Raw genomic sequence first — 27244 nt, forward strand, 5'->3', positions numbered from 1 at the left:
CGAGTTTGTGGAAAGCGCTCTTCCTCCTCCCAGCGAACGGCCTTTGCCAAAAACAGACAAAAGCTGCCGAGTTTGCGCTTTCGTTATCAAAGAGCAGCCCGCGCGCCTTCGCCGGCTGCTTCCTGTTTTCGCACACAAGCGCAGTCAACAACTTCTTTCGGAAGGACCGCTTCGCTTTCTCTCCGCCGTCGATGCTGACCGGCCATTTGAGTTGCGATGACGCGTTTGGCCCGCGGCGCATCTCGAGCGCGCTCGGCGTCACCGCAACTCGAGACCGTCACCGCGCCCGTCGAGTGAGCGAGCGCCAAAGTGCCGGCTCCGATCCCGTCCGCGTGCGTCTAAACTCAAAGGAAACGTCTGTCCTCAGACCGACTTCAAGGGCGGTCCGACGGACCCGTCTACCGTGGGCGAAAGCTTTTATCCATCCCTTCACCGCATCTTCCCAAAAGATCCCGATAAAACGCGGGAGGTTCCTAGGGACGGCCACGGCTATAGCCGTCTAGCGTGAACAAAAATGACCACGACAGCCCTTCTGCATCTCTGGCTCCAAAACATCCTCGGGGTGTCTTCTGACCGAGTCTGAGGTGCGCTAAAGTACAATGACGCGCCTTCTTCGCACGCGTCTCCAAAAGTGCTCGCGAAGCCTCGTTGCGCAGTAGGTTAGCCGTCCTTTCAACGGCTTTGGCTCCGTCATCCATCCTCGGCTGCGGCGCTGTCGTCGCTTCAACTGTGCTCGCTGCTTGTACTCATTGCGCGCACCAGGCGTGGGGCAGCCGTTTTAGGAGTAGTTCAGATCAAGTTCCACTACCTATATGCAAACTGCAACCATTTTCAATCGGGCCGGTGCTCGTCCCCCAAAAAGATGGATTTCTCCTCCGGTTGGGATGGGCAAGTTTTATTTGGAGAAACTGCGGATTGTTGCATGTTGGATGGATGGATTCGTTTTCATTGTGGATTTATTGATGACAATGGCGGTACATTAACATTTGAATTAACGAGAAGAAAACTACCTCTCCGTTTGCAGGGGTGGAGAATGCCATTTCTAATTGATTGAAGTCAATCAAAAATACTGTGACGCGGGGAAATCAACGGCTCGTCCGCTCAGGGGCTTGGGACCCGCTTCTGGTCATTGGCGGTAGCTTCAGAATGGTAGATTTGTGATTGAAATCATCAAGCTAAATACAATACGACTTTGATCAAAGCAAATGGCAAGACCTTTAAATATACAAATTCAATAATTTCCTGATGAGGACAACCTCATGCAACATGAGCATCACTTCCTCTATTTATCATTGACTATGTCAAAATAATAAAGAGTTTCAGTGAACCACAGGGGGTTGTTAATGCATACAAAAGCCAATCCATAATTCATAAGTAAAATATATATGGGGGTAATCATAAAAAAATGAATCCGTCGTGGCCGATTTATTGACGTCAACATGTTACGAGCGTGAGTCACCCCCACCCTCCGGTCATGCGGAGTACCTTTACAGGTATTATATTTTCAAACATAACAATAGTAGAAATATAAAAAAAATACAGATAAGACATCTTTCAAAACGGCGACATCCGAGAATCGCTCGAAAATATATCCTAAATAAATCCTTCGTCGCCCATTCGATGACGTAAGCGTGTACTTCCGGAACGTGAACGGCGCTTCCGGTTTGATTTCATAAACTCTGCACCGAGAGCAGGTATGTGGTGGCTTACTTTAGTGTACGCAACATTTTCCCGCTTAGCCTCGTGCGCTCTTATTCCGTGTTATTTATAAATAACCGAGTTCGTAGCGTGTGCTTGTTTGGACGCGTTGTCGCCATTTCTCGTCTGAACTCGTGACGCGGGCAAGGTTATGAGAGCGAGCCAGCCGAGCATCACAGGCTAACGCTAGCTGTGGCGCCGCTAGCCTGGAGGTCACCGGATCGATACGTTTATATCATGCACGTACACGTACACGCACTGTTTGCACGTGGATACAATTGCTCAATATCGGACGTGTTTTGTCAGCATGGTGTTGGGACTCGACATTTTGGACGAGCTCACCTGCATAACAAACTTGCCCATAAGGTGTGTTATGTAAGTGACAAGGTAATACAGCACATCAAAATGTATGAGTTTGAATGATTTGGTGGAGTTATATGATATCCTACTGAGCTGAATGTGGACATCACATCTGTCGCGTTTTACATTGAATTCGGCCCCACGACGCTGCCTTTTGTTTTGACAGGTGTCTCATTAAGATAAGATAAGATATCCTTTATTTATAAGTTATGCATCCCGAATTTTTATGTGCTATTGGTAAACTGCATACCGTGCCTGTATACATTACCAATCAAAACTTTAAAGTGTCACAATGTTTTAAAGATCAGCTTTATGTGCGTGTGGCGAAATCATACACTACTGTTCAAAAATTTAGGGGTGTCCTTACTGTGTCTATAATGCAAACAGTGTTTTAAACAGACACGAAAAGCATTTGAAAACAAAGTCAAAGTTACGGAACGATTCCAATTCTTGACTTCCCAAGGATGCTGTCCCTGTCTCGGGCTGTCGCGAGCGGCGTGGCACGTGCCCCGGCGGCGCTCGGTCAAGCCGCCGTTGTCCGATTCAACAGCACCGCACAGGTAACGTCTGTATAAGTTTCGACCGAAATGAGGCCAACCTCAAACACTTTTAATATATCTGTCCGATTTTGCCGCAGACCCCTCCTAAGAAAACCACATTTGGGCCACTGGCAGATGAGGACAGAATATTCACAAACCTCTACGGCCGTCACGACTGGAAGTGAGATCTGCACAAGCCGTGTCCCGTGCACATGACATTCTTTGGTTAATTTGAGCGAATGCACTTTAGGCTGAATGGCGCCTTGAAGCGCGGCGACTGGTACAAGACCAAGGAGATCCTTCTCAAGGGCGTGGACTGGATTCTCAATGAGATCAAGGTGTCGGGCCTGCGCGGGAGAGGAGGCGCGGGTTTCCCCACCGGCATGAAGTGGAGTTTCATGAACAAGCCCAGCGACGGCAGGTCGGGAACACACTTCCAAAACAATCACCCTCTACATATTTGCATTGCATTTATTGACTGTGTGTGGAGCAATTCCGAAGGTACGCGCTTCCCGAATGCCCTACGATGCCGTCGAATGCCTTCCCTCAAAAGGAAGGTCGTCGCGTCATTTCTCAATGGAACAAAGAAAGCAATTTTGTCGCCCTCCCAGACCGAAGTATCTGGTGGTGAACGCTGACGAAGGCGAGCCGGGCACGTGCAAAGACCGGGAGATCATGAGGAACGATCCCCACAAGCTGGTGGAGGGCTGCCTGGTTGCCGGCAGGGCCATGGGGGCCCGCGCCGCCTACATCTACATCCGCGGGGAGTTCTACAACGAGTCCTCCAACCTGCAGGTGGGATCACACGCCTCTGACGTTCCAGAAGGGCGTCGTGCTCGGCTCTTTTCGTCGCAGAGGGCCTCATGTAATAAACGACGGAAAGGAATTCCTGTCAGACGTTGCAAAAGTTTTCTCGACTCGATGAACAAAGATTGAATTCACGCTTGACTTGGAACGAGAAGGCAAACACTCGTTAAATGTTAAAATGACCGAGCCTTTGAAAGACACGTCGAAGGAAAGGGGAAAAGGAAGCGCTTCCGTTCCTCTTGCGGCCGAAAGCAAGTGCCTTTGAGCGTCTGAAGCGTGAACGTGACGTGCGCAGGTGGCCATCAACGAGGCCTACGCGGCGGGGCTCGTCGGCAGGAACGCGTGCGGCTCGGGCTACGACTTTGACGTGTTTGTGATGCGCGGCGCCGGCGCCTACATCTGCGGCGAGGAGACGGCGCTCATCGAGTCACTGGAGGGGAAGCAGGGCAAGCCCCGCCTCAAGCCCCCGTTTCCTGCCGACGTCGGTGAGTCTTCACACAGAAAGTGCGCCATTGAACACAAAGCCTTTTTCGGCACGGCGCCCCCGCTTACTTCTGTGGCGAAGGCGTGTTTGGCTGTCCCACGACGGTGGCCAACGTGGAGACGGTCGCCGTGGCGCCCACCATCTGCCGACGCGGAGGCACCTGGTTTCTGGGTTTCGGCCGGGAGAGGAACTCGGGCACCAAGCTCTTCAACATCTCCGGCCACGTCAACCACCCGTGCACCGTCGAAGAGGAGATGTCCATCCCCTTGAAGGATCTCATCGAGAGGCACGCGGGTACGTCGGGGGCCTCGCTCTTTCGACCTTGACGTCGGAGCGCCACAGAGCTACATATTAATATAACCCCCCCCGAACTACCCTTTGTGAGACAGGCGGCGTTCGCGGCGGATGGGACAACCTGTTGGCCGTGATCCCCGGTGGCTCCTCCACTCCGCTCATCCCCAAGAAGGTGTGCGAGGAGGTGCTGATGGACTTTGACGGCCTCGTCCAGGCTCAGACCGGACTGGGCACGGCGGCGCTCATCGTCATGGACAAATCTGTGCGTTTTGCCCCGTTTCAACAAGCGTCTTCTGATCATATTCGACGTTGACAATTTGGGGCGGGGCCGTGTTTTTTTCCAGACGGACATCATCAGAGCCATCGCCCGCCTGATTGAGTTCTACAAGCACGAGAGTTGTGGCCAGTGCACGCCTTGCAGAGAAGGTCCCTTTTCCCATCATACGTAACTGACACGGCATTCTTTGACGGCGTGGCTCAATTCCTTCTCGCTCGTGAAGGAGTGGACTGGATGAACGACATGATGTGGCGTTTCGTGCAAGGCGACGCGCGGCAGTCGGAGATCGACATGATCTGGGAGATCAGCAAGCAGATCGAAGGCCACACCATCTGTGCCCTGGGAGACGGCGCTGCCTGGCCCGTACAGGTAAGCGCCACGGAAATGACCAACTGCACTCTAGTGACGAGCATGTGGTGGCTAACGATGTCGGGCTTCGTCTCCAAATACAATTTCCCGTTCGGCGCAATCTATTTTGATTTCCTGACATGGCTTGCATCGGGCTGCTGCGAACTGACAGTTAGCACGAGAAGCTAACGTAGCAGCCTAAAGTGCTCGGCGCCCGCCATCTTATCAACCGTGAGTTCCTCTTCTTGTTTCAGGGCTTGATTCGACATTTCAGGCCGCTCATGGAAAGCCGAATCGCCCAATTTCAAGAACAAAAGCAGGCCAGCGCTTAAAATGTCCGCATGCCCTTCATTCTTGCGGGTTGCATTCCTGTGTCTCATTGCCACATGATGCATACGAATGCTTGTGTTGTTCACAAAGTATTTAAGAATAAATAATGTGGGTTTTTTTTGTTTGGGTCTCCTTGTGTCATGGAAATGTCAATAAAGTCCTATGGCCCTCAAATACTCTCTGGCATCCTATTCATGTAGTTATGTTTGTCGTTCTCAAACTGGGGCTCGGGGGACTGCAAGGTGAAAGCTGTAGGTTAGGCTTCAGTGCACCAATTTGCTTATGTCTCATTAAAACAAATCAAAAATCATCTTTACAGATGGGGGCCAATGTGCCAATAAAACTAACACACCAATTACTCGTCGCAACTTTATCTTTGGGCCAATTTAGAGTCAATTTGTCCCGTTATTGTTACAAAGCAATGTGTCTTTTCCAGAATAGAAGAGCAGGTGTATTTCTGAGATTCCTTTGTTGAAATATGAGAGGAACGGGACATCATCAAATAAAATGTAATGGAATAAACGAGTGTTACAGTATAAAGTGCAGTTACTGTACGCCTGTGTCTGCAATGACAACAGTGTATTCATTGTTAATTTTATCTGTCGTTTTAAAAATGCGGTCAACAGCAATGTGGACAACTGGGTAGGAAATTGAAAACCTGTATAAATATATGAAGATTTAAAAGAATAATAGTTCAACAATTCCTGAACGTATTTATATTGATGGAAACGACACGTTTCGGCACTGTACTCTGGAGTGATTGAAAGTCTCGCGAGGTGTGCGACACGATTTGACGAGACTGCTTGTCACGTGACCCGGATGAACGACACTTGGCGCCGTAGTTTCAGGGGTAAGCAAATCAATTTCTTTTTTACTCATAATATATTCAAATGTCAGAGTTGGCCCTATTTAGTAGCGGTCGAATGAACGCTGCGTGGTGACTAAGAGACAGAAAGAGTTCAATTGAAAAAAAATATATACCATGACCGTTTCGCTGTCTCCGTTGTCCTCCCGTTTTTTTTAAACCAAGCGTAACCGTCTATTGTCGTGACAATCTGACGTTTTGTATTGTTGTAGATAAAGACATAGACTTGATGAAAGTCGACGACGTCATCGCGGGCACCAACATGAGCAAGACCGACCCAGAGATGAAATGTGGTGAGTGAATCTTCAGCGACGTCCCAGCTGCACACCCGTAAGATGTCTGCTTAACTGACAGCAGCTCAAATGCACCGCTTACAAATATGGTCACTAGAAAAGAACAGAACAAAATGTATGTCAATTTAATATAAGGGGTGGACATGAAGTGTTATGTTGTCTTTTCGTCGAAACTTGTGTTTTCCTTGACTGGCCCGTTTTTTTGTGAGTAATGTATGTGCATAAAGCATCCACCCTGTAATTCTTTGTGGTTGCGATGCAGGAGAGGACTATGACGATCCGCACTGTCCACAATGTCTCATCACATTTCGGTCCGCTAAGACCAGAGAGAACCACATGCGGAGGACTCACCCAGAGCAGTACAGCAGGCATTTGATGCAGGTTGCTCTGATCAACATTCGTTAGTCTCCACCGAGCCTGTAGGCCATGTCAGGCTGGGGCTGTCGGTCAACATTTTTTTAAATCTTTCCGCAGAACCACACGCTGTTCTCGTGTTATAAGTGCGATAGGCTTTTTGGTTCGCCGGAGGAGCTTAAGGTGCACAGTGGGCTCCATCACCAGGCCGACGACATCCCCGTCTGCTCCTCCTGCTCCAAAGTCTTTACCAACTTTAGTGGGGTGAGGGAAACGAACCCGTGATAAACGGGGGTGGGGGGGGGGTTTGATTTCAGACACATCCGCAGTCTTCCTGACTGACTGTGTGGTCACAGCTCTACAGGCACAAACGGACGGGCTGCGTGGAAGGCGTGTGGCGCTGCAGGGACTGTGGCGTGCGCTGTCGCAGCCTCATGGACTTTCACTTGCACTGTATCGAAGAGCACGATAAGGACGTGGTGTCGGCGGCACAAAGTGGCGGGCGCCTCTGCTCCATCTGCTGGCGCCACTTCCTCACCGACGAGGCGCTGAGGAATCACCAAGACAGGGTCGACGGCGCTGTAATGCAGCCCACTGTTAAACGCAACCTGCAAACCAAGACCACCAAGGTCCGCGATAAGAAGAAGAGGGTTGAGGACGACGATGTCAACAAAGACAATGAAGAGGACAAAGAGTTGAGGATTCCGTGTCCTGAAGATGACTGCGATCTGGTGTTCCCGTCCATTGACGCCCTGAGAGCACACAAGAGGAGCCAGCACCCAGCACAGCCACCATCTTCTTTGGCTCACAAGAAGTGCTGACCACGGCATAAATGCCAGCCTGTACATAAGGATTGTTTGTTTTCAGTGCCGCAGCCTTTTTTTCACTTTTACACTCAATGGCAAGCTTTTTCCTCATCAGCACCCATTGGAGTTGTTTTAAAGCCTTCAGAAGAAGGGTGGTGGGGGGTTATTGTGAAATACAAGCATTTGCAATTGCTTTTTAATTATTATATTTTTTTCCCCAAAATGATTTTTTGTTAAAAAAACATATTTGAATGATCAGTGCTTTCGGTTAATATGAAAAATTGTCTTCAATAAACACAAAATATTCATGTTGATTTCATTTTAAAGTTTGTACTCTCCTAAATGTTTCTTTTTAATATTGTTGATTCTATCAAGTGTCATTTTTCCACATGCTTGGATTGAGTTATGTTATTGTATTTATACATAGGATGGAATATTTGTTTTGAAAAAAAAAATGAAAAAAAAAACGATTCAACGAGCTGCAGCATAAATGTTTCCTAGCATAAAACCACAAAATTAACATCAGGAAACGTATGCGCAATGATAAAATGATCAGACTGTAATGGCTCCGAACCAGGTTTTTGTTGTGTCAACTGGCCAATTGTATTCAAGTTAATATTGACAAATTATAGTTGGTGACATGGATTATTTATACGTTTTAAAACGTTGCGAAAGTAGTAATAAACGAAAGTGGTGCACGCCAACAACACAAACGGAGCAGCGAGGAGTAGTTTTTTCCCATGATGCACTTGTGCTTCCTTCCTATCTGGCGCCTTCTCGCCGAGAGCGGTCCAGATCCATCTTGCCTGTTCGTGTTCGCGTCCGCGCAGCTCGGCAGGCGGCGCGCCCGCGGTCTTTTCACTCTTGCTGTCGTCGTGCTCAAAAATGGCGGCGCCGAGAGGCGGAAAGTCGTCGTCCGCCAACGTCGCGGTGGCTTCGGGCGGCCAGACAGCCGCCCGAGCTCGCTTCCCGGGCCGGCCGTGCGCGAGCCGCGTCGGCCGCCTGCGTCTGGGCAAGCGAAGCAAACGCGGAAGGCTGTGCTCGGATGACGGCGAGTCGTCCGGCGGAGGGCCGAGGCCCGTCAACATCGGCCTGGCGTGGAGCGACGACCCGGCCTTGCTGCGTCTGCTCGGGCTGGCCGAGAAACATGCGCGGCGGACGGAAGTGGGCTTCGAGTCGAGCGAAGAGGTGAGCGAGCCAACCCGAGCGTCTTGTCAACAATATGTCTCGCTTGGATCAGTCGTGACAAATGGCGCTTGGGTGCACTTGTTGAGGAATTACAAAGGAGGTGGAAGCCCCTTTATACGTTAGCGGCAAAGTAGCTTTAGCTTCGGCGTCTTACGCGGACGAACGCTTGGTTCCGGTGCTTGTGCGGGGATTAAGTGTTCGTTTGTAGTCCACATTGGCTGGTTTTTCACAAACATCGGTGTCCTTCCGAGCGGCACGAGGCGAAAACTTTGGCGGCTAGCGCCAGTTGTTGATGGAAACGAGCGCCGTGTAGTCAACTTTGGCCAGCTCGTGGGCTGAAATAAAAGGGCACGCAATGGCTTTAATTCGTTTTGGGGATTTGCTCATTTTTCGTGCCGAAAACGTCACAGTGGCAAGTTGGTCATCATACTTCCCACGTTGGAGCTGTCAGCTGACTGCAGGACGGAAAACACTCTGAGCTTTTGGATATCCAGCTGGAATGTTTATTTTTATTATTTCATACTACCCGATATCCTTCTCAAACAGCCTCCTATCCACTTTAAAGTCCACGCAATACATTTCAGTGCACGAGTGCAACAACTCTGACTTACTAATAGTTTTTTGCACGACAGTGGTCCCTCGCTATTTCGCGGTTCGGTGCGTCGCGGATTTTTAAATGCGCGCATATTTATAAATAAAAAAGTATAATTTTTTATTAAGTCCGCAAACGATTTTGGCTCACAAATAACATGTATTTGTCAGACGACTGTACTGCACTAACACTAGTAAAACAAAATCTCATTGATAACATGAACAAAAGCCAATGTAAAAGGCGTTTTGGCCGTAAAATGTGTGCCCGCCCGATGGATGACCGATGAAGAGGCTTTCAACGTTTTACTCTTGGCGATCAATTGACCCCGTTTTGGGCCGCAGTGGTGGAAAACGCTGGCGTTCTCGGGGGGGAGGGGGGTGGGTTAATTCATGTTCTAGAGGAGTTATCGTGCCGTTATCCCAGATTGTTTGCGGTTCACTGAAAAACTGGGCATCTATTGGAGTGATGCTTTTTTTTCTTCAAACCGCCACAAGATGGCGGCAAACCCAATGCATCTCCACAGTAACCTTCGTCGTCGTTACACGTCGGATACACAGTATAATAGATACGCGTGAGTTTTGTTATATTGTCGGTCTCCTGATGTCGATGCAACGTTTGTTGCAATATTTGTTTGAAGTGTTGGATCAATGCGAGTTTTGTCTGAAACCGCTTCAAACAACAAAGCGTGTGATGGAAAAGTGGTTAGAACTGCATGACTGTCCGTGTTTTATGTTATGTGTTGTTTATTATTTTACTTGATGTTAACTGTTTTGTTAAGCACTTTGTTACAGCTGCCACTGTTGTGAAAGCGCTATACAAATCAGCATGTATTGTATTGATTAGAGTACCACTGTATTTACTCAAGGGTATCTTATCTTATTTTATCTTGTCTTATAGGTAAGAGTCATGGCATCACTTGATTTGAACAAAGCATTGATGTCACGCGGACCGACATCCGAGCGGTTGACTTAAATTTTCTCCCTGCTGGCAAAGTAAAAGAAAAAATGAAACTCGGAAAAATGGTCAAAAGTCTTTTTCTCCCCACAAGGTAGAATGATTGAAATCGGAACACAAACTAATCCATCTTAAACGGATCCTTGTGTTTTTTCTTCAGGAGGAAAACTTGGATGGTTTTGCCACATCCACTGCTCATTTATCCAGCAAGTTGAAGCCCCCCAAAGTTGCACAGCCTTCTGAAGTTGCGCAGCGTTCCGACGATGTGACGCCAACTCCCGCAACCAAATCAACGTTACTCAAGACCCCCGAAGCAACACCGATTGGGAAGATTGTATCGCAGGGCGCCAAAGAAGAGGATGGGCTATCTGACGCCATTTTACCACCGAATTCCAAAGAAGGGCCGATTGGCACACTTGTCCCGCGGCGCTTGAAAAAAGAATGGCTTGGCGTGAAAGGCAGACGAATGAAAGTCAAAGAGGCGCCGACGGAGATTTTTCAAGGGCAAGGCGCAACGTCAAAAGGCATCCGGGCCGGGGTCGGTGAAGCAGAACCAAGCGAGGAAGTTCCGGCAGCCGAGAGTGCGGGGCGGGCGCTCGCAACGGCGGTCAAAATGCCAGGTGCCGCCTCACCGCCGAGGCCCGCCAAGCGGGCCAGGCTGTCGGCGGCGTCCCTGCAGCGCGGCCGGAGGAAAAAGGCGGCAAAGGACGTGGCCGCGTCCCCGGAGATTGGCGCGGAGGCTGGCGCGCAGAGCGGGCCGGAAGCGGCAATGCCGCTAGAGGGCTTGTCTTTGCCACCGCCGTCGCCACCGCTGTCGCCCGTGTTACCCGAGCACCGCGTGTACAAACGACACTCTCGCAAGTGCTTATATGGCAAGCGGAAGAAGGTGAAAAACGCCACGCCCGCCACCACCGCAATCCGCAAAAGGAAGCGCATCAAGCACGTGTTTTACACCTACGTCACGGACCCCGGGCCCACTGCTGCCCCGGACCTCCAAGCCAGCTCTCTCGTGGAACAGCGCGACTCCTCGACTGTGACGACTGCGCGCGCGTCCCGCGTCATCAAGACGCCCAAGAGGTTCTTGGACGAGGCCGCGGCGCCCTTCCCCAAAGGCCACTTGTCTTCATGGCCGAAGAGTCACCCGAAAGAGGAGGAGAAGACCGGCGCATCTTCGCAAGACTCCCTTTGCGATGCCAAGTTGGAGGGAGACGCCGCGCCCGACGCGGCCGAGGAGTCGTCTCCCCCGGCCAAGCGCCCCCTCGGAGCAATTCACGGCAGCAGTCACCTGGACTTCTACAAGAAACTCAAGAGGCTGACCTTGAAGCTGGCAGAGAAGAAGAGAGGCCATTACGCCGTGCGGCTCGAAGACGATGACGCCTCTCGTCCGGGCCGGGGCCACGTGGCCGCGAAAAAGAGGAGGCGGCGCCGCAAGGCCAAACTGACCGTGGAGGAGATGGACTCTCCCGGAGTCGTGAGGAGGCTCGCCGTGTTCGTCAACAGCGACGCCAAGACGTCTTCGCAAGCATCCCCGGGAGTCACCGACGGGAACGGTAAGCGCAGTCGGTTTCCTTTTCCCCCTCGGCGACATCGCGCGCCTACCCAAGCGTCCCCATTTACGTCCGCGCAGAGGCCGCGGGGAGCGGCGAGGCTCGTCCTGCGGCGCCGGACGCGGGCGCGGCCGGGCACCGCGCGCTGGCCCTGAGTGGAGCCAACAAGAGGATGCTGCACCTGCTCAAGAAAGCCAAAGTGCAGCTCATCAAGATTGACCAGCAGAAGCAGTTCAAATTGTCGCAGGTGTGCACCCCGTTCTCTTGCTACACCAACGCACGTGCGCTAAATGTGTCCTCATTGCCACTTTTACCTATGACACAGTTGAGCTCGAGCGACACTCGCGCCACAGTGAGCGGGCGAAGGAAAAGGAGAGTCAACCGCTCCGCCAAACTGCATCCTCAGGTAAGAAGCACATTTGACTCTGGAGGAAACTTTCAAGTGCTTCCATTGGTTGCATTTGTAGCCAACGATGGAAACCAAAAGAAACGACGGCACGTGGGTTCGCTCACTTGAAATTGTTGTCAACGTGATTTTGGATGACAGGAGCAGCCTCTGGGCGGCCCCCGGATCAAGCACGTTTGTCGGGCGGCGGCGGTCGCCCTGGGCCAGCCGCGGGCCACCGTGCCCGACGACATTCCCCGCCTCAGTGCCCTTCCGCTGCACGAGAGGGAGGGCATCGCCGTTTCCCCCGCCATGGAAGGTACGCCCCATGCACACGTGTTGCTCTTTTACGCGGCACATGAGACAGGCCCCCCCCTCCCAAAAAAGTGCATTCCCGGTGCTCAAGCATTTTCAGTCCCGCCCGATATCCCCACTTGTGACACAAACCATGTAGATGACAACGAGTAGACAAATCAGTAGAGGGCAGTTGAGACGGCATCAAAAATATCTTCACCTTAGTACATCACAGTGCACTTGTAGCAACAATAAAGTATAAACCCACCCCACCACCCCTTAAACCCCCCCACCAAAAAAAATCACCAATCCCAAAAAGACAAACCGTGCCTTGTACGCTCAATGTAGTTGTACGTCAATTATTTGCCAGCAAAAATATCTTTTGTCACACACAGATTAGCCACCGCTGTTGGAAAGCTTTACCCAGCACTGGTCGATCGGCCATCACTCTGTATGAGGTGAGAAAGTGCTGTTTGACCGTTAGGCTCGCTGCCCTGAAGCACACCTAGAGACAAACTTGCACCGCATTAAAGAGGCCTGCGCTAAAATCGGCACGGATCTGGCCGCCAAACCCTATTCCATTTGATCATCCGCGCCGACGACAGGACAGGAAAGACACAGAAATGGAAAGCGCAAAGTTGGCATGCGCCGTGTGAGAAAAGATGGCCCGCGCCCTCCAAAATGAGCAACTATTACATGACGAGAAGCTCGATTTTTCAAGGTATGCTATCTCGCGCATCCAAAGTAAGAGTGGCAAAATTTTCAGGAATATGCATCTGCGCAGGTGCCATTTTGAATGCGAATAAAATGCCGCAGACCTCGAGCCTGGGCAAAGAAACGCCTCTGTTCTTTTCTACATAAGAGTCCATCAATGCCACGTACTTTGCTGTGTGTTATGTGAACCAATCATCCGAGTGATTTATTATAATTTTTATTTCATACAAATTGACATCCGACATTGTTAATGTTCTTGTGAAAGAATGCGACCTCCCCCTTAGTCATACATAAAAGCCGCCGGCCGGAACGTACCCCACGATGCCTTTGAAATGCGTTGAACGCCATTTTGAGCTCCCGTCCATCCGCTCCCTCTGCCGCTCGCAGATGTCGCAGACGACGACGACGACATCTCTGATGGAGGCGGGGCCGAGCGGCCGGTCTCCCAGGAACTCCTTCAAGAGCAGCAGAAGCAACGGCGGCCGCGCGGGTGGCGGCGCGGCCGCAAGTTCAAAAAGCGCAAGATCTTGAGCCGCTACAGGCCCGGCGGCGTGCGCTCGCGGCGCTGCGGTACGTGCAGAGGCTGCCTGGTGGACAGCGACTGCGCCAGGTGCGCCAACTGTCGCGACAAGACCAAGTTCGGCGGGCCCAACAAGAGGCGACAGTGTTGCATGTAAGCAAATATGGTGGTGTCCATCACAGCAGGCAGTCACTGCCCCCCCCTCCTCCTCCTTTCTTTTTTTGCTTCTTCTCACTTGGTGGCGCTCGCGAGGGCTACCCCAGAGTGTGAAACGATGCATATAAAATGCCATGAACATGCTAGTTTATACAAAAGTAACTCTTTTCCATTTGTTAAAAAAAAATTAAAAAAAGACGGAGACATTTTGTGCCGTATTTTCAACAGATACAGGAGGTGTGAGAGAATTGAGACCGCAAAGACGGAGCGCATCGTCAAACAATTTCAAGGTATGTATTGTTAAAAGTATATTCCTAGCTCCGGATGGTAGGCAGAGAAATTGGTCGGCAATGCCGGTGTCACACGAAGCAAAATAACGCGAGTGATCGTCACTCATCCGCCTCCATTTTGTCAGTGCGGGCCAGGCAGTTTTCGAGACCCGCGCCAAGCGGCGATGACGGCAACTGGGGCGCGAGGGGGTCGAGCGCGAAGCTGTCCTCGGCGCCGACTAAAATCCGCAAGCATTCTTTGCGCGACATCACGCCGCGCTCCTTCAGCAATCTGCTGAAGTCGGACTCGGACGAGGAACCAGAGGAAGAGAGGGAAGACTTCAAGGAGAAGAAAATGGCTGCTCAGCAAGGTAGATGACAACCTCGGTGCACCCTCCACCCCCTTCAAAAAACAACAACAACCGAAAACAAAACCCAACGACGGAACCATGTTGTTCTTTTTGAGATCTTGGACTGTCCGTACGTGAGAACGTCCCCGTGGAGGCGGTGAAGCAGCGGCGGCCGTTTTCCAAAGGAAGCCGACCAAGAGCCAACAAGGTAATGTTGCCTGCAAGCGTCTTTCTTCTCATGTTAGCTCCTTTCGACTCCTGGGGTAAATTATTTGGAATGTGGTTTACTTACGACTACTTCTTGCTCTTGGTCTGATATAATTTAATGCCAAGTCTGACAAATTCCCCCCAGGACAACAACTTCCAAGTAATTTCCTTCCCAGGCCTCTCTTCTCATTTTGTCTCCCAATGTAAAATGTGCTGGGATTAGATACTTTAGGGAAAGTAGATGTAGATTTTCATCGTTGAGCCTTGCTAACCCTTTCCCCCCCCTCTGCTTTTACTTGTTTGTTCTCAAATGTAGATGCTTTGAATATGCCTTTTTGTTGCAAATATGTCTTGATCGGGGGTATTTTGACACATTTCACTTGCAAGTCTGGGGGGTGGGTGTCGATCTGGATTGTAGGAAAGCACATTAGCGGGGATGAGATTTTTCCGCTTTTTTTCCCCAGTCAAAATGGACCCATTTCAGATCGTTCCAAATCCGTGGAAAAAAATAAATTCTGGGATGTCCGGACTCGTCTTCGGCAGATTCGAGGCTCATAGTGTTTACAAGTAACGTTTGCAAGCATCCATTTTGAATCCCGTTTTAAATAGCAAATCGATAGTTTGTCGTTACTCCCTATAGGGGCTAAATACCAACGTCTTACTTGTTGCGATTGGTCGCTATATCGGCAAATGCAAATCACAACTAATCCGCGTTCGCCTTCCAAAACCCCTTTCTCGCGAATGCCGAATGCCATCGAGACTCTCGACGAAGCGAAAGTGCGTCAGATAGATGCGGATCTGAAAAACACGTTTTGATGGGATTTGGGTTGGACAGAAAGCGGACGCTGTCCCCAGTCGGAAAGTGTGTGTGTGTGTATTCTGTCATGTTGTCTGTTCCGTCCAAAGCGCGCGCACTCGGGTTATCAAGACGTGGACATGAAAAGAAGCATGCCTCTGGCCATTCTCGTGTGGCTCTTCCTCACCCTGGCTAACACCGCGTTCCGACAACGGGGCTCCTTCCTTTGTCCGTCGCCGCCGTCGCATGCGCCCGCCTCTATGCAAGTGTCGCTTTTGGAACCTGTATGGCTGGTTGGCTTAGGCAGTCCCCTCCTCCGCAGGAATGGCAGAAGACGGAAGAGGCGGCGCCCGGCGATGCGTTCCCCTGCCCCGGCCCGCCCGGAAGCCCCCCGGCCAAACTGCAGCGGGAGCTCCGAGTACACTTGTACCGGCTCCCCGATCCTCACCTGCGGTCGCCCCGGCGCCCGGACTCGGGCCGTAAACGATCGCAACCCCCCAAATTGAGGCGGCCCCGCGAGCCGCGCGCACCGCATGCCGTAGCGCCGCAGCTCGTAACGCGGAACCAGCTTGAAACGCTGCCCCGTTCACGTGTGCTCGTCTTGCGACTGCATCCCTTGCCTCCGTCTGCGGCGCGCGCCGCGTCACGCCGGCGCAAAAGCGAATCGCCGCCGCCCCCCCGAGGAAGTCCCGAGCCCTCGTCGCCCTCGTCGCCCTCGTCGCCCCCGGCTCTGACGGAGGTCGCGACCACGTTGCGCTTTGGAGGGGATGCGTTGTCGCAGCCGCGAGAGCTCGCCGCCGACGGAGCGGGCGGCGCCCGGGATGACGGCCGAGATGGACCAGAGGGGATGGGGCTGCAAAGGCCGGCGGGAACTGACCCCAGCTGTGTCCTTCCTTCCCAGAACGCCGCCGAGGGCTCATCGCTCGGTGCCCCCGTGGGGTTCCCCAACGGATTTCCCCAGAAGGGCCCGCTGCTCGACAAGACAAAGATCCGGGTGGATTTCAAGGTAGGCCCGGCCGTTTGCCTTTCAGATGACCGGGGCTCATCAAATGGATGAACCCGCGCAGATGCGGGGAGGCCGATATATGTTTGGGAACCATCACCGCTTGATGTAAATGAGGCAATTCAGAACGGCAAACCCCTGCAGGCGGGCGTTCCAGAGAGCCAGCCGAAATATTTCTCCCGACTTGAATTGCCTCTCATCCGCCAGGAGGACTGCGCCATTCAAAACGTGTGGCTAATGGGGGGCCTCAGCGTGCTCACGTCCGTCCCCACCACGCCGCAGCCCGTTTGTCTGTTATGCGCCAGCAAAGGACGACACGAGGTAAACGGCCCGAAAGGCGGCCCCCGTCGGGTGGGCGTTCTCCCCAATTCATTTTGTGCCTTCGTTCCCTCTCAGATGGTCTACTGTCAGATATGCTGCGAGGCCTTCCACAGCTTCTGCCTCTCTGCCGAGGAGCGACCCGCGGGGGCAAACCAGGAGAATTGGTGCTGCAGACGCTGCAAGTTCTGTCACGTGTGCGGGCGCAGGAGCAAGCTGTCCAAGGTGCCCAAGCCGACTGGCCTCTGGCCGCGCGCGTTCCGTTCCGCTCCGCCTGCCGGTATCGACTGAGCGAGGTGTCTCCGCAGCCCGTGTTGCAATGCAGGGGCTGCCAAACCTCCTACCATCCGTCCTGCTTGGGACCGACGTACCCGAAGCCGATGAACTGCAGCCTACCGTGGGTAGGAGTCCGGACGCATTTATCAAAGCCGGCAAATTTGAAGTCCTCCTTCCATTGACATTTTGCAACAACGCCTGTCCGCTTTTCAAGCTCTGCATGACGTGCATCCGCTGCAAAAGCTGCGGAGTCACGCCCGGAAAGTCGTGGGAGGTGGCCTGGAACCACGCCGAGAACTTTTGCCCCGACTGCGCCGTTCTTCACCAAAAAGGTGAGCCGCTCGAAAGCGCGTTTTACAGACGGCAAATGACGTGAAGCGATTTAAAACCCACGAATGCAATCGCTCACCGTTTGGACCGCGGGCCGATCCGCTCTGACTCACGTTTGATGTGCGCCGCACGTGCAGGTCAATTCTGCACGGTTTGCAACAAGTGCTACGACGACGACGACGACGACGGCGGCCAGCGGGCGCGGATGATTCAGTGTGTGAAATGCAAACACTGGGTGCATTACGGCTGCGAGGGCCTTTCGGGTGAGTTGTGGCGTCAGAAGAATCCCCCGCCGGTCACAGGTCCGCGTGGTGCCTTGACGCTTGCTTGGTTTGCTCTTGTTGCAGAAGAGCTGAAGGGGCTGCTGTCCAGTCGAGCGCACGATGCCGACTTCACCTGCTCCCCCTGCCGTCGGCGCGCCGGCGACGACGGCAGCCTCAGGGAACGCCTGCAGGGCCGACTGCTATTTGGCCTGCAAGAGGTGCTGGCGGGCCTCCTGGCCTCCGCCGCCACTCGGCACCTGGCGCGCTGTCCGGCGGTAGGCGTGCGGCCCGGCTCCGGGAGCTTCGCTGCCCGATCCTTGCATTTAGCCGGCGCCTGTCTTTTAGTGTCGGGAAACCCAAAAGACGGAGCTCGCCGGGGAAGCGGCGCCGCCGTGCGATCTCCAAGCCATGGACAGGAAGTTAAAAGGGGGCGCTTACTCATCCATCGTGAGTATGAGCGCGCCGGCCACCGACGATGACGCGCGTGTACGCTCGCAACTCTGACCCCTCTGCGCTCTCTTCGCCCACTCAGAAAGCGTTCCACGCCGATGTCGTTTCGGTGATGAGAAAGTGGCTCAAGGAGGAAGCGGACACAAAGCCCACCGTTTGCGCCAGGGAACACTATGCCAAAGTAATCTTCCCACCTTCCAATCATGCTGCGGGTGTCCTAATAACATGGGGACATGCTTTGTCGAAATACCCCCAGACTAGAAGAGACTAAGAATTACAACCCAAATGCTGAGCCAATGGCAAGTCTGCTTTTTGTTGGGTGCGACGAGAGCAGCTTCGACTTGCCGGAGCTAAACTGCAAGAGCCCACAAAGACAGTGAAGGCATTTTCACTCATGGAGGCAGCACTTCACGTACTTTCCAGTGCGTACTGTGCGTGGCGCATGGCCATCAAACACAAAAACCCCCCACCCCCGTCGCCAGTGCGTGTACAACTTGACAAGTAATCGTTGGTCCCGTAAATTGGGAGCTGGCGCCATTGTTCATCTGTGCATCCAACTAGACTATGTGCAACGCTACTGACTTTTTTTTGGGGGGGGGGGGGGGCTGGGGGGTTGACACGAGAGCCCGCCGATGTGTGCGTTTCTGCAAAAGTGTTTCAGAATGGTGGTACGGCTTCAATGTGGGCCTGGATCTGAACCCGGCCGAGCCTCCCAAGTTAGGGCTGAAGAATTCCATTTCAGGCCCATGAAAGATTTGACATTTTTCCCCATTGCCATTTGGTTTTATTCTCGACGGGCAGCCCCACAGTCGAGTATTTGTACGCGACGCATTGAAAGGTGAACGTTCCATAACGCTTGCCTCGTTCCCACAGTTGATGGTGCAAGTATTCAGCTGGCTTCCTCCACACCACCAAAACAAGTTGAGGTCATTTTCGGAGGACCCGCCATGGTAAGCCGAGGCCGCACTCGCTGGCCGCCACGTTGGCTCCTCCCGCGCAATCTGGCAACACGCTTTATTCCGCTCCGCAGCGGAATGCTCCCCGAAGCGGTCATCCCGCCGTCCAAGGAACACAGCTACGCGCAGTGGATGCAGAGGACATATCAGCAGAGGGACGGCAGAGGGACGGTGGCGGGGAAAGGTTTGGACTGTGTTGGACGGGGGGGGGGTGGGTCCCCGCGCGCGCGCTCACTCGAAACAAAAGGCTCTTATCCAACGCAGGTGTGATGAGCAACGTGGACGCTTTCCAAGATGGCCGACAGTGCGCATTGTGCCAGCAGTGTGGCGACTCTGCACCCAGAGTAGGCAGAAGCTGCGGCGGCGCATTGAAATTGACGCAAAGATTGCATTCTTTCTTTCTTTGGATTATTTCCCCCCTTTTGTCTTGACAGGACGGCGGACGACTGCTGTACCTGGGCCAGAACGAGTGGGCCCACATCAACTGTTGCATTTGGTCTGCCGAAGTGTACGAGAACAACGGCGCCCTCCACCAAGTCCACACCGCCGTCTACAGGGGCCGCCACCTGGTACGCCGGAACAACGCCGATGGCTTGCCCATCGCTTGCCGCAAAGGGAGAGAGAGTCGCGCCTTGTCCTGGTTATTGCCGAGAGAATTGCACGCTTTGATGACATGGATTTGTGGTCTTTGGTTAGCGTTGCGACCGCTGCGGCCTGTCGGGGGCCACGGTGGGCTGCTGCCTCTCCACCTGCCAGAGTAACTTCCACTTCATGTGCGCGCGGGCCCACGACTGCGTGTTCCAGCGGGACCGCAAGGTCTACTGCTACAAGCACACGGATCTCGTCACTGTGGCGGTGTGTGTGTGTGTGTGTGGGGGGGGGGGGGCACAATCTACTACTTACTCTTACGAATGGTTTGAGGTTGAAAATCTTTTTTGAACTCTTCTTCTTCTTCTTCAGACCGTGTCAGGGGAGGCATTTGAGGTGTCCCGGCGAGTCTACGTTGACTTTGAAGGGATCACCCTGAAGAGGAAGTTCCTCACAGGCCTGGAACCCGAATCCATTCAGATGACCATCGGTGCGCTTCTTGGCATATTCTTTGGTCGCGCGGCCGCGCAAGCCACAGCGCCGCGGTTGTCGGCATACTTTCATCCTATCGGGACTCCCGTTGTTCTTTGTCTTTTTAGGCTCTCTGCAAATCCACAAACTGGGCGTGTTGTCAGAAATCTCATCAAACGGAAGGATGTTATACCCCGTCGGATACCAGTAAGCCGCCCTCCGCCGGATGGCAACTTGACGGCGTTGAAGACGAGAAACGCCTTTCTCGTACCGTTTTTGCGCAGGTGCTCTCGCTTCTACTGGAGCACCGTGGATCCGCGCAGACGCTGCAAGTACACCTGCAAGGTGACCGAAGTCAGTAGCCCCCTGCCCGGCGAGGACCACCGGCCCCTCGGCAAGTGCGATCAAGAGGAGAATCAAACCATCGTCCACCAAGGTAAGAGTCCCTTTTACTTTGCGCTATGACTCTTGGATGGCGTCCAGATGCCCTAAATGCCCCTCCCCCCCCAGATGCGGAGACTCTGGACAGTCTCGGCGGCTCGTCCAGCCCGCTTTGTTCTGCCACTCCATCGCCCCCCTCCAAAGTGCACAGTTGCTCGCCCGGACACAAGCACCACGGCTTCTCGCAGACCAGGAGGCCCGCGGCGGGATCTTCCCGACCCCTCCCATCACCAGGTAGGCAACGGCGGGCCGTCGGCGTTGCGCGCGCTTTTCTCAAGGCGGCCGAGAGGAACTGGAAAATGATCCGAAATAGCAAAAAGAAACGTGACGCAGTAAGTCCGGGGCAGGACTTGCTTTTCTCATGATTTGGGGACACGATGGGCGCACGGTTGAAGCCCTTAAGTCGGCCAACCACGTTGTTGTTTTCAGGTTCGGCATCCTCCAAATCGCATCACATGGTCACTCTGCGTGACCTGGAGGGCAGCCGCCGCCGCCGTCGCAGGAGCCGCCGCAGTCCCTCCCCGACCGACGGCGGCCCCGTCCGCCCCCGCTGCGCTCACTTGGGCAACTTTGCGCCGACCTCTCCTCCCCTGTCGCGATCGGACTCGCTCTCGCCGGGCTGGGGCTCCCCGCCTCAAACGGCTTCCGGCGGCTTTTCGCCTCGCCGGGGCGGCCGCTTCGAGGCTCCCCAACGCTCCTTGGCGTCGTCCGAGACGGAGGACGGGGCGGCGGCGGCGACCCCGATCGGGATCTCGGTCGCTCCCGACGACGCCTTGGACGCCTCGGTTCTCGACGCCGAGCTGGAGTTTGACGACACCCCGCCGACCCGGAACGCGTTGCCGGATGTGGAAATCCCGGAGCCGGATTCCGAGGACGAACACCGCGGCGTCGCGCTTCGGCGCAGCGTGGTGCGCGAGGCCGCCCGCGGCCTGGCGCGGACCTCGGCCCCGCCCCCGGCGCCGTCCATTCCGCAGTTGGACGGCGCCGACGACGGCTCCGACAGCGACCGCGGCGAGGGGCCCGACGAAGCGGGACAAATTCACGCCGGCGTCGGCTCGCCCACGAAGCGGCCGACGGTCGCGCTCAGGAGGTTGGAGTCCACCCAGGCGGCGGAACACGGTACGAGCGCGGCGGGCCGGTTAACGGAGGCTCACTCGCCCCCCGTTTTCCTTGACGATTTCGATGTGGTGCAAAGCGAGGAGGTGCCGGTCGACGGTGCCGCCTGGGCCCAGGAGGCGTCTGTCGAAGTGGCCGGCGGGAGTCGCGCGGCCCCCCAAGATGTCTCTCTGGCGCGCCCCGGTAACGCCCCAGCCGACGACAAGGACGAAGCGTCGTCGGCGGGATCCGCCGAAGGCTTCAAAGATGACGACAAGGACCCCGACTATTCTCCCGAGCCCCGAAACGCGTCGCACCCGCCAATGAAAAGAATCCTGGTGAAAAACGCGCGCCACACCGCCAAAATGAAGCGCTTGATGACCGAGCAGGGCCTCCCTCTGCACCAGCGGAAGGTCACGGTGTCGCCGCCCCCCGCCGCGCTTCAGGTCATCAACGCGGCGCCGCTGTCTGTCGTCAACGTGGCGACGGCGTCGCCGCCCCCCGCCGCGCTGCAGGTCGTCAACGCGGCGACGCTTTCTGCCGTCGCCGCGCCCCTTCTCTTCAACGGGGTCAACGCTTTAAACGTCCAACCCGCCGCCGTCACCGTCAGCCCGGACAAGCCCGCCGCGGCGGCGGCGGCGTTGTCGTCGTCGGAGCGGCCTCCCCGGCCCGTCGTGGCCGCGGCCCCCGCCGTTGCGCCGACCCCCCAGGTGCTCCTCGTCAACAGTCAGGGTCAAATCCTCTTGAAGAACCCCCGAAGCAACACTTACCAAGCGCTCAACAGCAGCTCTCCCACTTACAGCAAGATAAGCCAAATTGCCAGGATGCTCCATAAGGGCGGCCAGGCCTTGAGGCGACCCCTCCCTCGCGTCGCGGTCAAACCTTCGCCCGCCGCCGTCTCCTCGGCTCCGGCGCCAAACGGCAAAATCGTCTACCGAGTGGTGCCCATCAGACGTGTGGCGAGTCCCCCGCCGGCCGTCACCGTGCAGCGAAATCCCGCCTCGGCGCTGTCCGAGGCCGAAACGGCTCAAGCCATTCTCAGCAGATCGCTGGAATCCCAACGTGACGCCCCGAGGACCGCGCCCATCATCCTGAGGGACGGCAACCCCCCGGCGCCGCCGCCGCCGCCGTCGTCTCAATCTCGAGACGCCCCTCGTCGGCCGGCCGGCGCGGAGTCCCCGAGCGTCGAGAGCGGCGCGCCGGCCGGCGGGCCGCAGACGACACCCGCACCCCTGCCTGAACCCGAGGTGCGCGTCAAGCTCCCGACCGCCGTCCCTCAGAGGAGGAAGAGAGCCAAGATGGACGTCCTGAACGAGCCCTCCGGCGATCACGGAGACCATCGCCAGTCCAGGTCGGTGCCGCCGTCACGACTCAAAGCGCCGATACCGACGCCGCGCGCAAAGAACCATTGTTGCAAATAGGAAGCGCTCATTCTCATTCTCATTTGACCTCTCAGATAAAATGACATCAATGTGGTGTGAATGAGCGCTGTAATATTTGATGCGCAAGGATCGTTTCACGCGGCGACGGATGCCCCAAAATTGTGACACAAGTATTTGTCTGCCTCCACACAGGACGCAGCAAAGGCCCGACGTGGCTGCCGGCCTTTCGGACCATCCAATTGCGTCCCGCAATTTGAAAATGGGCGCCGGGCGCCGACGATTCCTTTCAAGCCGGGAGAAGTAAGTGCATTGCTGACCTGCGGACGGCGTCCCGCCTCTGTCGCACTTTGGTGCCATTTCCCAAGACGTAAAATGCCCTCCCTGCATCAAGGAAAGTACAGGAGCCCCTTTTTGCGGGCGCTGTGCTAAGGTGCAGATAGAAATGGCGTGATTGGTTTTAGTCTTTGCAAGTTCACTTACCGACAGAATGGTGGCGCCGTTGGCATCGGGTGCAAAATGGCCGGCCAAACTCAACCGCCGACTCTGGTTTGTTTCCGCAGACGCGTCAAAATAAAAATGCAGCCTGTAAAAGATGTTCCCGACGTGGACAAGGAGAATTTGAGAACGACGGCGCCGCCCCTGCCGATGTCCCCGAGGTCGGCTCGTCGTGAACGCATTTAAAAAAAAAAGAAAGAAAGTTTTTATTTCCGTTGTGTTGTGTGTTGCGCTCAGACCTCACGACGTGGAGAGTGTCGGCTGTCGGGCGAGCGCGCACAAGTGGGTCAGCGCTCGTCACGCAGACTTGGCCGAATGGGGGCCGCTCGCAGGTTGGTTCTTTTAACGGCAGAATGTTGTCGGCCTCCGACATTAATTGACACAAAAAAGGTGAACCGCCTTCCGATCGTAGGTATTGACACTTTGATTTCCGGGCTGTAATTGAACAACGGGTTTCACCGAGGGTGTAGCTGGAGAGCTTTAAGGCGAAAATCAAAATGAAAATGATGACTTTGGCCATCATTTGATGGGGCTTGTCGATACGTAAAGATGAGTCAAGAGCACAATGAACAGCAGTTGAACTTTTTAGGTTATAGCTCGGAAGACGAAGCCCCTTTGCCCAAACACAAGAAGAGGATCTGCATGAACCAGCCTCACCTGCGTTTTGAGATCACCAGCGAGGACGGCTTCAGCGTCAAAGCTGACAGCATCGAGGGTAAGAATGTTTGCCGCACGCCGCTGGGGAGAATCTTGACATGCGTCCGACCATTGAGCTTTGGCTGACTTTGATCACGCGGAAGAGGGAGGAAGCTTCAACCTTTCTCCCCCCCCACCCACCAGCGGCTTGGCGCGCCGTGATCGACAACGTCCAGGAGGCGCGGGCGGCCTTCCGCCTGGGGCAGCTTCCCTTGGGCGGCATGAGCGGGCCGCGGGTGCTGGGCGTGGTGCACGACGCCGTCATCTTCCTGCTGGAGCAGCTGCGCGGCGCCGGCGACTGCAAGAGCCACCGCTTCCGCTTCCACCGATGCGACGGCGGCGAGGAGGAGCTGCCGCTCAACCCCAGCGGCTGCGCCCGCGGCGAAGTCTACACGCGGTGCGCCGCGCCGCTCCGCTCTCTCCTCGGACTAACGTGCTGGCATTTGAACGTCTTTTGCGTGGTGTGAACAGGAAAGCCACATTCGACATGTTCGACTTCCTGGCATCGCAGCACCGCGCTCTCCCCGACTCGCTCGGCGCCTACGAGGAGGAGGACGACGACTTTCCGCTCAAGTCTTCCAGGTCAGTTCGCCGAACGCCGTCCACGCAATGGCCTCGGCCTCACGGCTCGCCGGCCAACTCGTCCGCCAGGCGCGCCACCAGCAGCGAGCTTCCCATGGCTATGAGGTTTCGACACCTGGAGAAGACTTCCAAGGAAGCCGTCGGCGCTTACAGGTGACGCGTGCGCAAGCAAACAAAGTCTCGCCGTCGGTTGGACTCGCCCGCCGTCAACCCGCCCGCCCGGCTTTTCCCGCAGGTCCCTCATTCACGGCCGAGGGCTTTTCTGCAAGAGGAACATCGAAGCGGGAGAAATGGTCATCGAGTACTCGGGCGCGGTCATCCGCTCGGTGCTGACCGATAAGCGGGAGAAGTATTACGACGGCAAAGTGAGTCGATCCGAGAACACGCCCGGCCGCCGTTTGCTTCACGCGCATCGAGAAAAAAAAGTCGCTAAACTCGGGACTCTGCCCTTTCAAACTAAATCACATATCGAGTAGGATCGTCACCAAATTGATTTGGAGATTCTGGATTTTGGGAAAAATAAATCGCTATAGCTGACACTTTGATTCAAAAAGTGAAAATCAATCTCTCCTAAAAGAAATCACATTGGGGAGAATGATGGAAATTCAAAGTGAAATAAAAAAAAAATCAAATTTGGAGAGTTAAGCTTTACAAAAAAAAAGTTACCATTTTTAATCATTTTAAGACTTCAAAAAATGCCATTTGGAAATGGCACGACAAGGTTGGTGATGAAATGCTTTTTTGGACCAATGTGGAGCAATGCCACTTGGGAGCCGCTTGCCTGAAGGACGGCAACCTTTTAACTCCCGAATGGTTTGCGACACGGACGGCGGCCTTCGGAGGCCTTCGGAGGCCCCCGCGGCGCTGACGTTGCGGCGCTTTCCCCAGGGCATCGGCTGCTACATGTTCCGCATCGACGACTTTGACGTGGTGGACGCCACCATGCAGGGCAACGCGGCGCGCTTCATCAACCACTCGTGCGAGCCCAACTGCTACTCGCGCGTCATCAACGTGGACGGCCGCAAGCACATCGTCATCTTCGCCCTGCGCAAGATCTACCGCGGCGAGGAGCTGACGTACGACTACAAGTTCCCCATCGAGGACGACGAGAGCAAGCTGCGCTGCAACTGCGGCGCGCGGCGCTGCCGCCGCTACCTCAACTAGCCGCCCCAGGTACGAATGGCCCGCCGCCGGCGCATCCGTAGAGTCGCGTTTTACAACCACGAGCGGACTTTGGTGTGCCGTCCCCCGGCTGGAATCTGGACCGACGGAGCCATAAGTCAATCGCAGACTGTTTCTAGAATGTGCACAAGGCCAAGAGATGTTCTCTTTGCCCATTCCGCCTCCGTTTTGTTTGTTTTCTCGCAGGGAAATGGAGTATTTATTGATTAGGTTGTGTTCGCGGGTCTGCGTTTCTTGACCGCGGTGCCGGTAGAGTTGAAATAGTTTTAACCGTGCTCTCAGAAAGGCGACTTTTATCCCGCACTCTTCTTGTTCATTTGCTGTGTTTTAAGGGGAAAGACTTTTTGCACTGTCCCTCCGCGGGGTTGGTCTGTTTTGCGTATCGGAAGAATGTTTCTCGAATCCCATCGGAAGGCGGGCTTCAAATGGGACTTTGACTTTGGAAGCGGGTGACATTTGCAGCCACATCAGTGTTTCCGCCGCGTGTGCTACCTCAGATTGAAACATTTTGTCCCTCGACGTTCCAAGACGTAACTCGACATTAATTACTGACATTTTGATTTAACCCCACTTTGTAGTTGAACGACCGCCGTTGCTGTTTTTGTCCAAAGACTCTGCTTTTTGACACCTTTGTTTTCCCCACGTTCGGAGGCCGGCGCGAGTGGCATATTCGCCTTTGTGCTTTGTACATAGTTGTATAAAAGGTCTTTCCAAACCTGTTACATATTTTTCTACCCGCATTTTCTTTGTTATTTATGTTCAATAAACCTTTTACATGTTCCAAGTTAAATTTGTGCTCAAGTTGGCTTTTTTTTCCATGCAGAATCAGTCATGATGGGCAAAAGAGCAAATATTCTCCGTGTGTACAAATATAAATACATACACACACCCACAAGAGAAGGCAAATTTACAACGCAGTACGTACACGATACTTTTGCACCCACGTGCTTGTCATGTTGCTCTTTGTGCTCGCTTGAAAAGTAAAAGTACTCATTTCAAGAGGCATGTTTACATTTGGAAAGGCGTACTTTTACTTTAATCCGGACATCAGTGTTTTATTTTTTTCTGAATATTAAAAATGACTATCGTCACCGTCCAATGAAAAGCATCTCTCACAAATTGCTGCTGTTTTTTTGTTAAATTATTAACCCTAATTTGCATCCCCAAACCCCCCTGCTGTTTTCCTTCTCAATTATATAAGCGCCAAGCTTCTTGGAGCTGACACCTGCAGATAGCGTCAGGCCACTGTTGATACGACTCAAGGTCTTTTCAGCCATATGCTTGTTTTC

General features: G+C 54.1%; 3 protein-coding genes across 4 annotated transcripts; all 3 read left to right on the forward strand.

The window, feature by feature from the left end:
- The first annotated feature begins 1636 nt into the window (after positions 1-1636).
- ndufv1 (NADH:ubiquinone oxidoreductase core subunit V1) lies at positions 1637-5313 on the forward strand. Of its 2 annotated transcripts, none has more exons than XM_052070166.1 (11): positions 1637-1694; positions 2522-2618; positions 2696-2778; positions 2848-3018; positions 3209-3392; positions 3700-3889; positions 3970-4182; positions 4278-4444; positions 4527-4608; positions 4683-4828; positions 5062-5313. In XM_052070166.1, the coding sequence occupies exons 2-11, from the start codon at positions 2523-2525 to the stop codon at positions 5137-5139; spliced, it is 1410 nt and encodes a 469-aa protein (XP_051926126.1). In that variant the 5' UTR covers positions 1637-1694; position 2522; the 3' UTR covers positions 5140-5313. The 2 variants fall into 2 exon arrangements, with proteins under 2 accessions (XP_051926126.1, XP_051926125.1); XM_052070165.1 differs by lacking the exon at positions 1637-1694 and adding an exon at positions 1991-2064.
- A 611-nt stretch (positions 5314-5924) lies between these two features.
- LOC127603693 (gastrula zinc finger protein XlCGF17.1-like) lies at positions 5925-7774 on the forward strand. The gene is made up of 5 exons (XM_052070216.1): positions 5925-5987; positions 6215-6295; positions 6558-6676; positions 6770-6913; positions 7006-7774. Exons 1-5 carry the CDS (start codon positions 5957-5959, stop codon positions 7468-7470), a joined length of 840 nt encoding a protein of 279 aa, XP_051926176.1. The 5' UTR covers positions 5925-5956; the 3' UTR covers positions 7471-7774.
- A 145-nt stretch (positions 7775-7919) lies between these two features.
- kmt2ba (lysine (K)-specific methyltransferase 2Ba) lies at positions 7920-26745 on the forward strand. Its single transcript, XM_052070072.1, has 38 exons — positions 7920-8643; positions 10350-11739; positions 11817-11983; positions 12062-12142; positions 12284-12440; positions 13517-13802; positions 14034-14095; positions 14221-14445; positions 14541-14632; positions 16329-16433; positions 16638-16751; positions 16827-16973; positions 17057-17149; positions 17239-17356; positions 17492-17617; positions 17702-17892; positions 17963-18064; positions 18150-18248; positions 18941-19017; positions 19098-19207; positions 19288-19367; positions 19458-19592; positions 19720-19878; positions 19984-20101; positions 20211-20289; positions 20367-20518; positions 20593-20757; positions 20953-22064; positions 22134-22969; positions 23193-23300; positions 23561-23656; positions 23733-23827; positions 24085-24210; positions 24336-24588; positions 24663-24773; positions 24843-24926; positions 25009-25138; positions 25662-26745. The coding sequence occupies exons 1-38, from the start codon at positions 8341-8343 to the stop codon at positions 25935-25937; spliced, it is 8160 nt and encodes a 2719-aa protein (XP_051926032.1). The 5' UTR covers positions 7920-8340; the 3' UTR covers positions 25938-26745.
- Positions 26746-27244: the final 499 nt, after the last annotated feature.

The sequence above is a fragment of the Hippocampus zosterae genome, chromosome 7 (assembly GCF_025434085.1).
Source record: "Hippocampus zosterae strain Florida chromosome 7, ASM2543408v3, whole genome shotgun sequence".
NCBI lineage: Eukaryota > Metazoa > Chordata > Actinopteri > Syngnathiformes > Syngnathidae > Hippocampus > Hippocampus zosterae.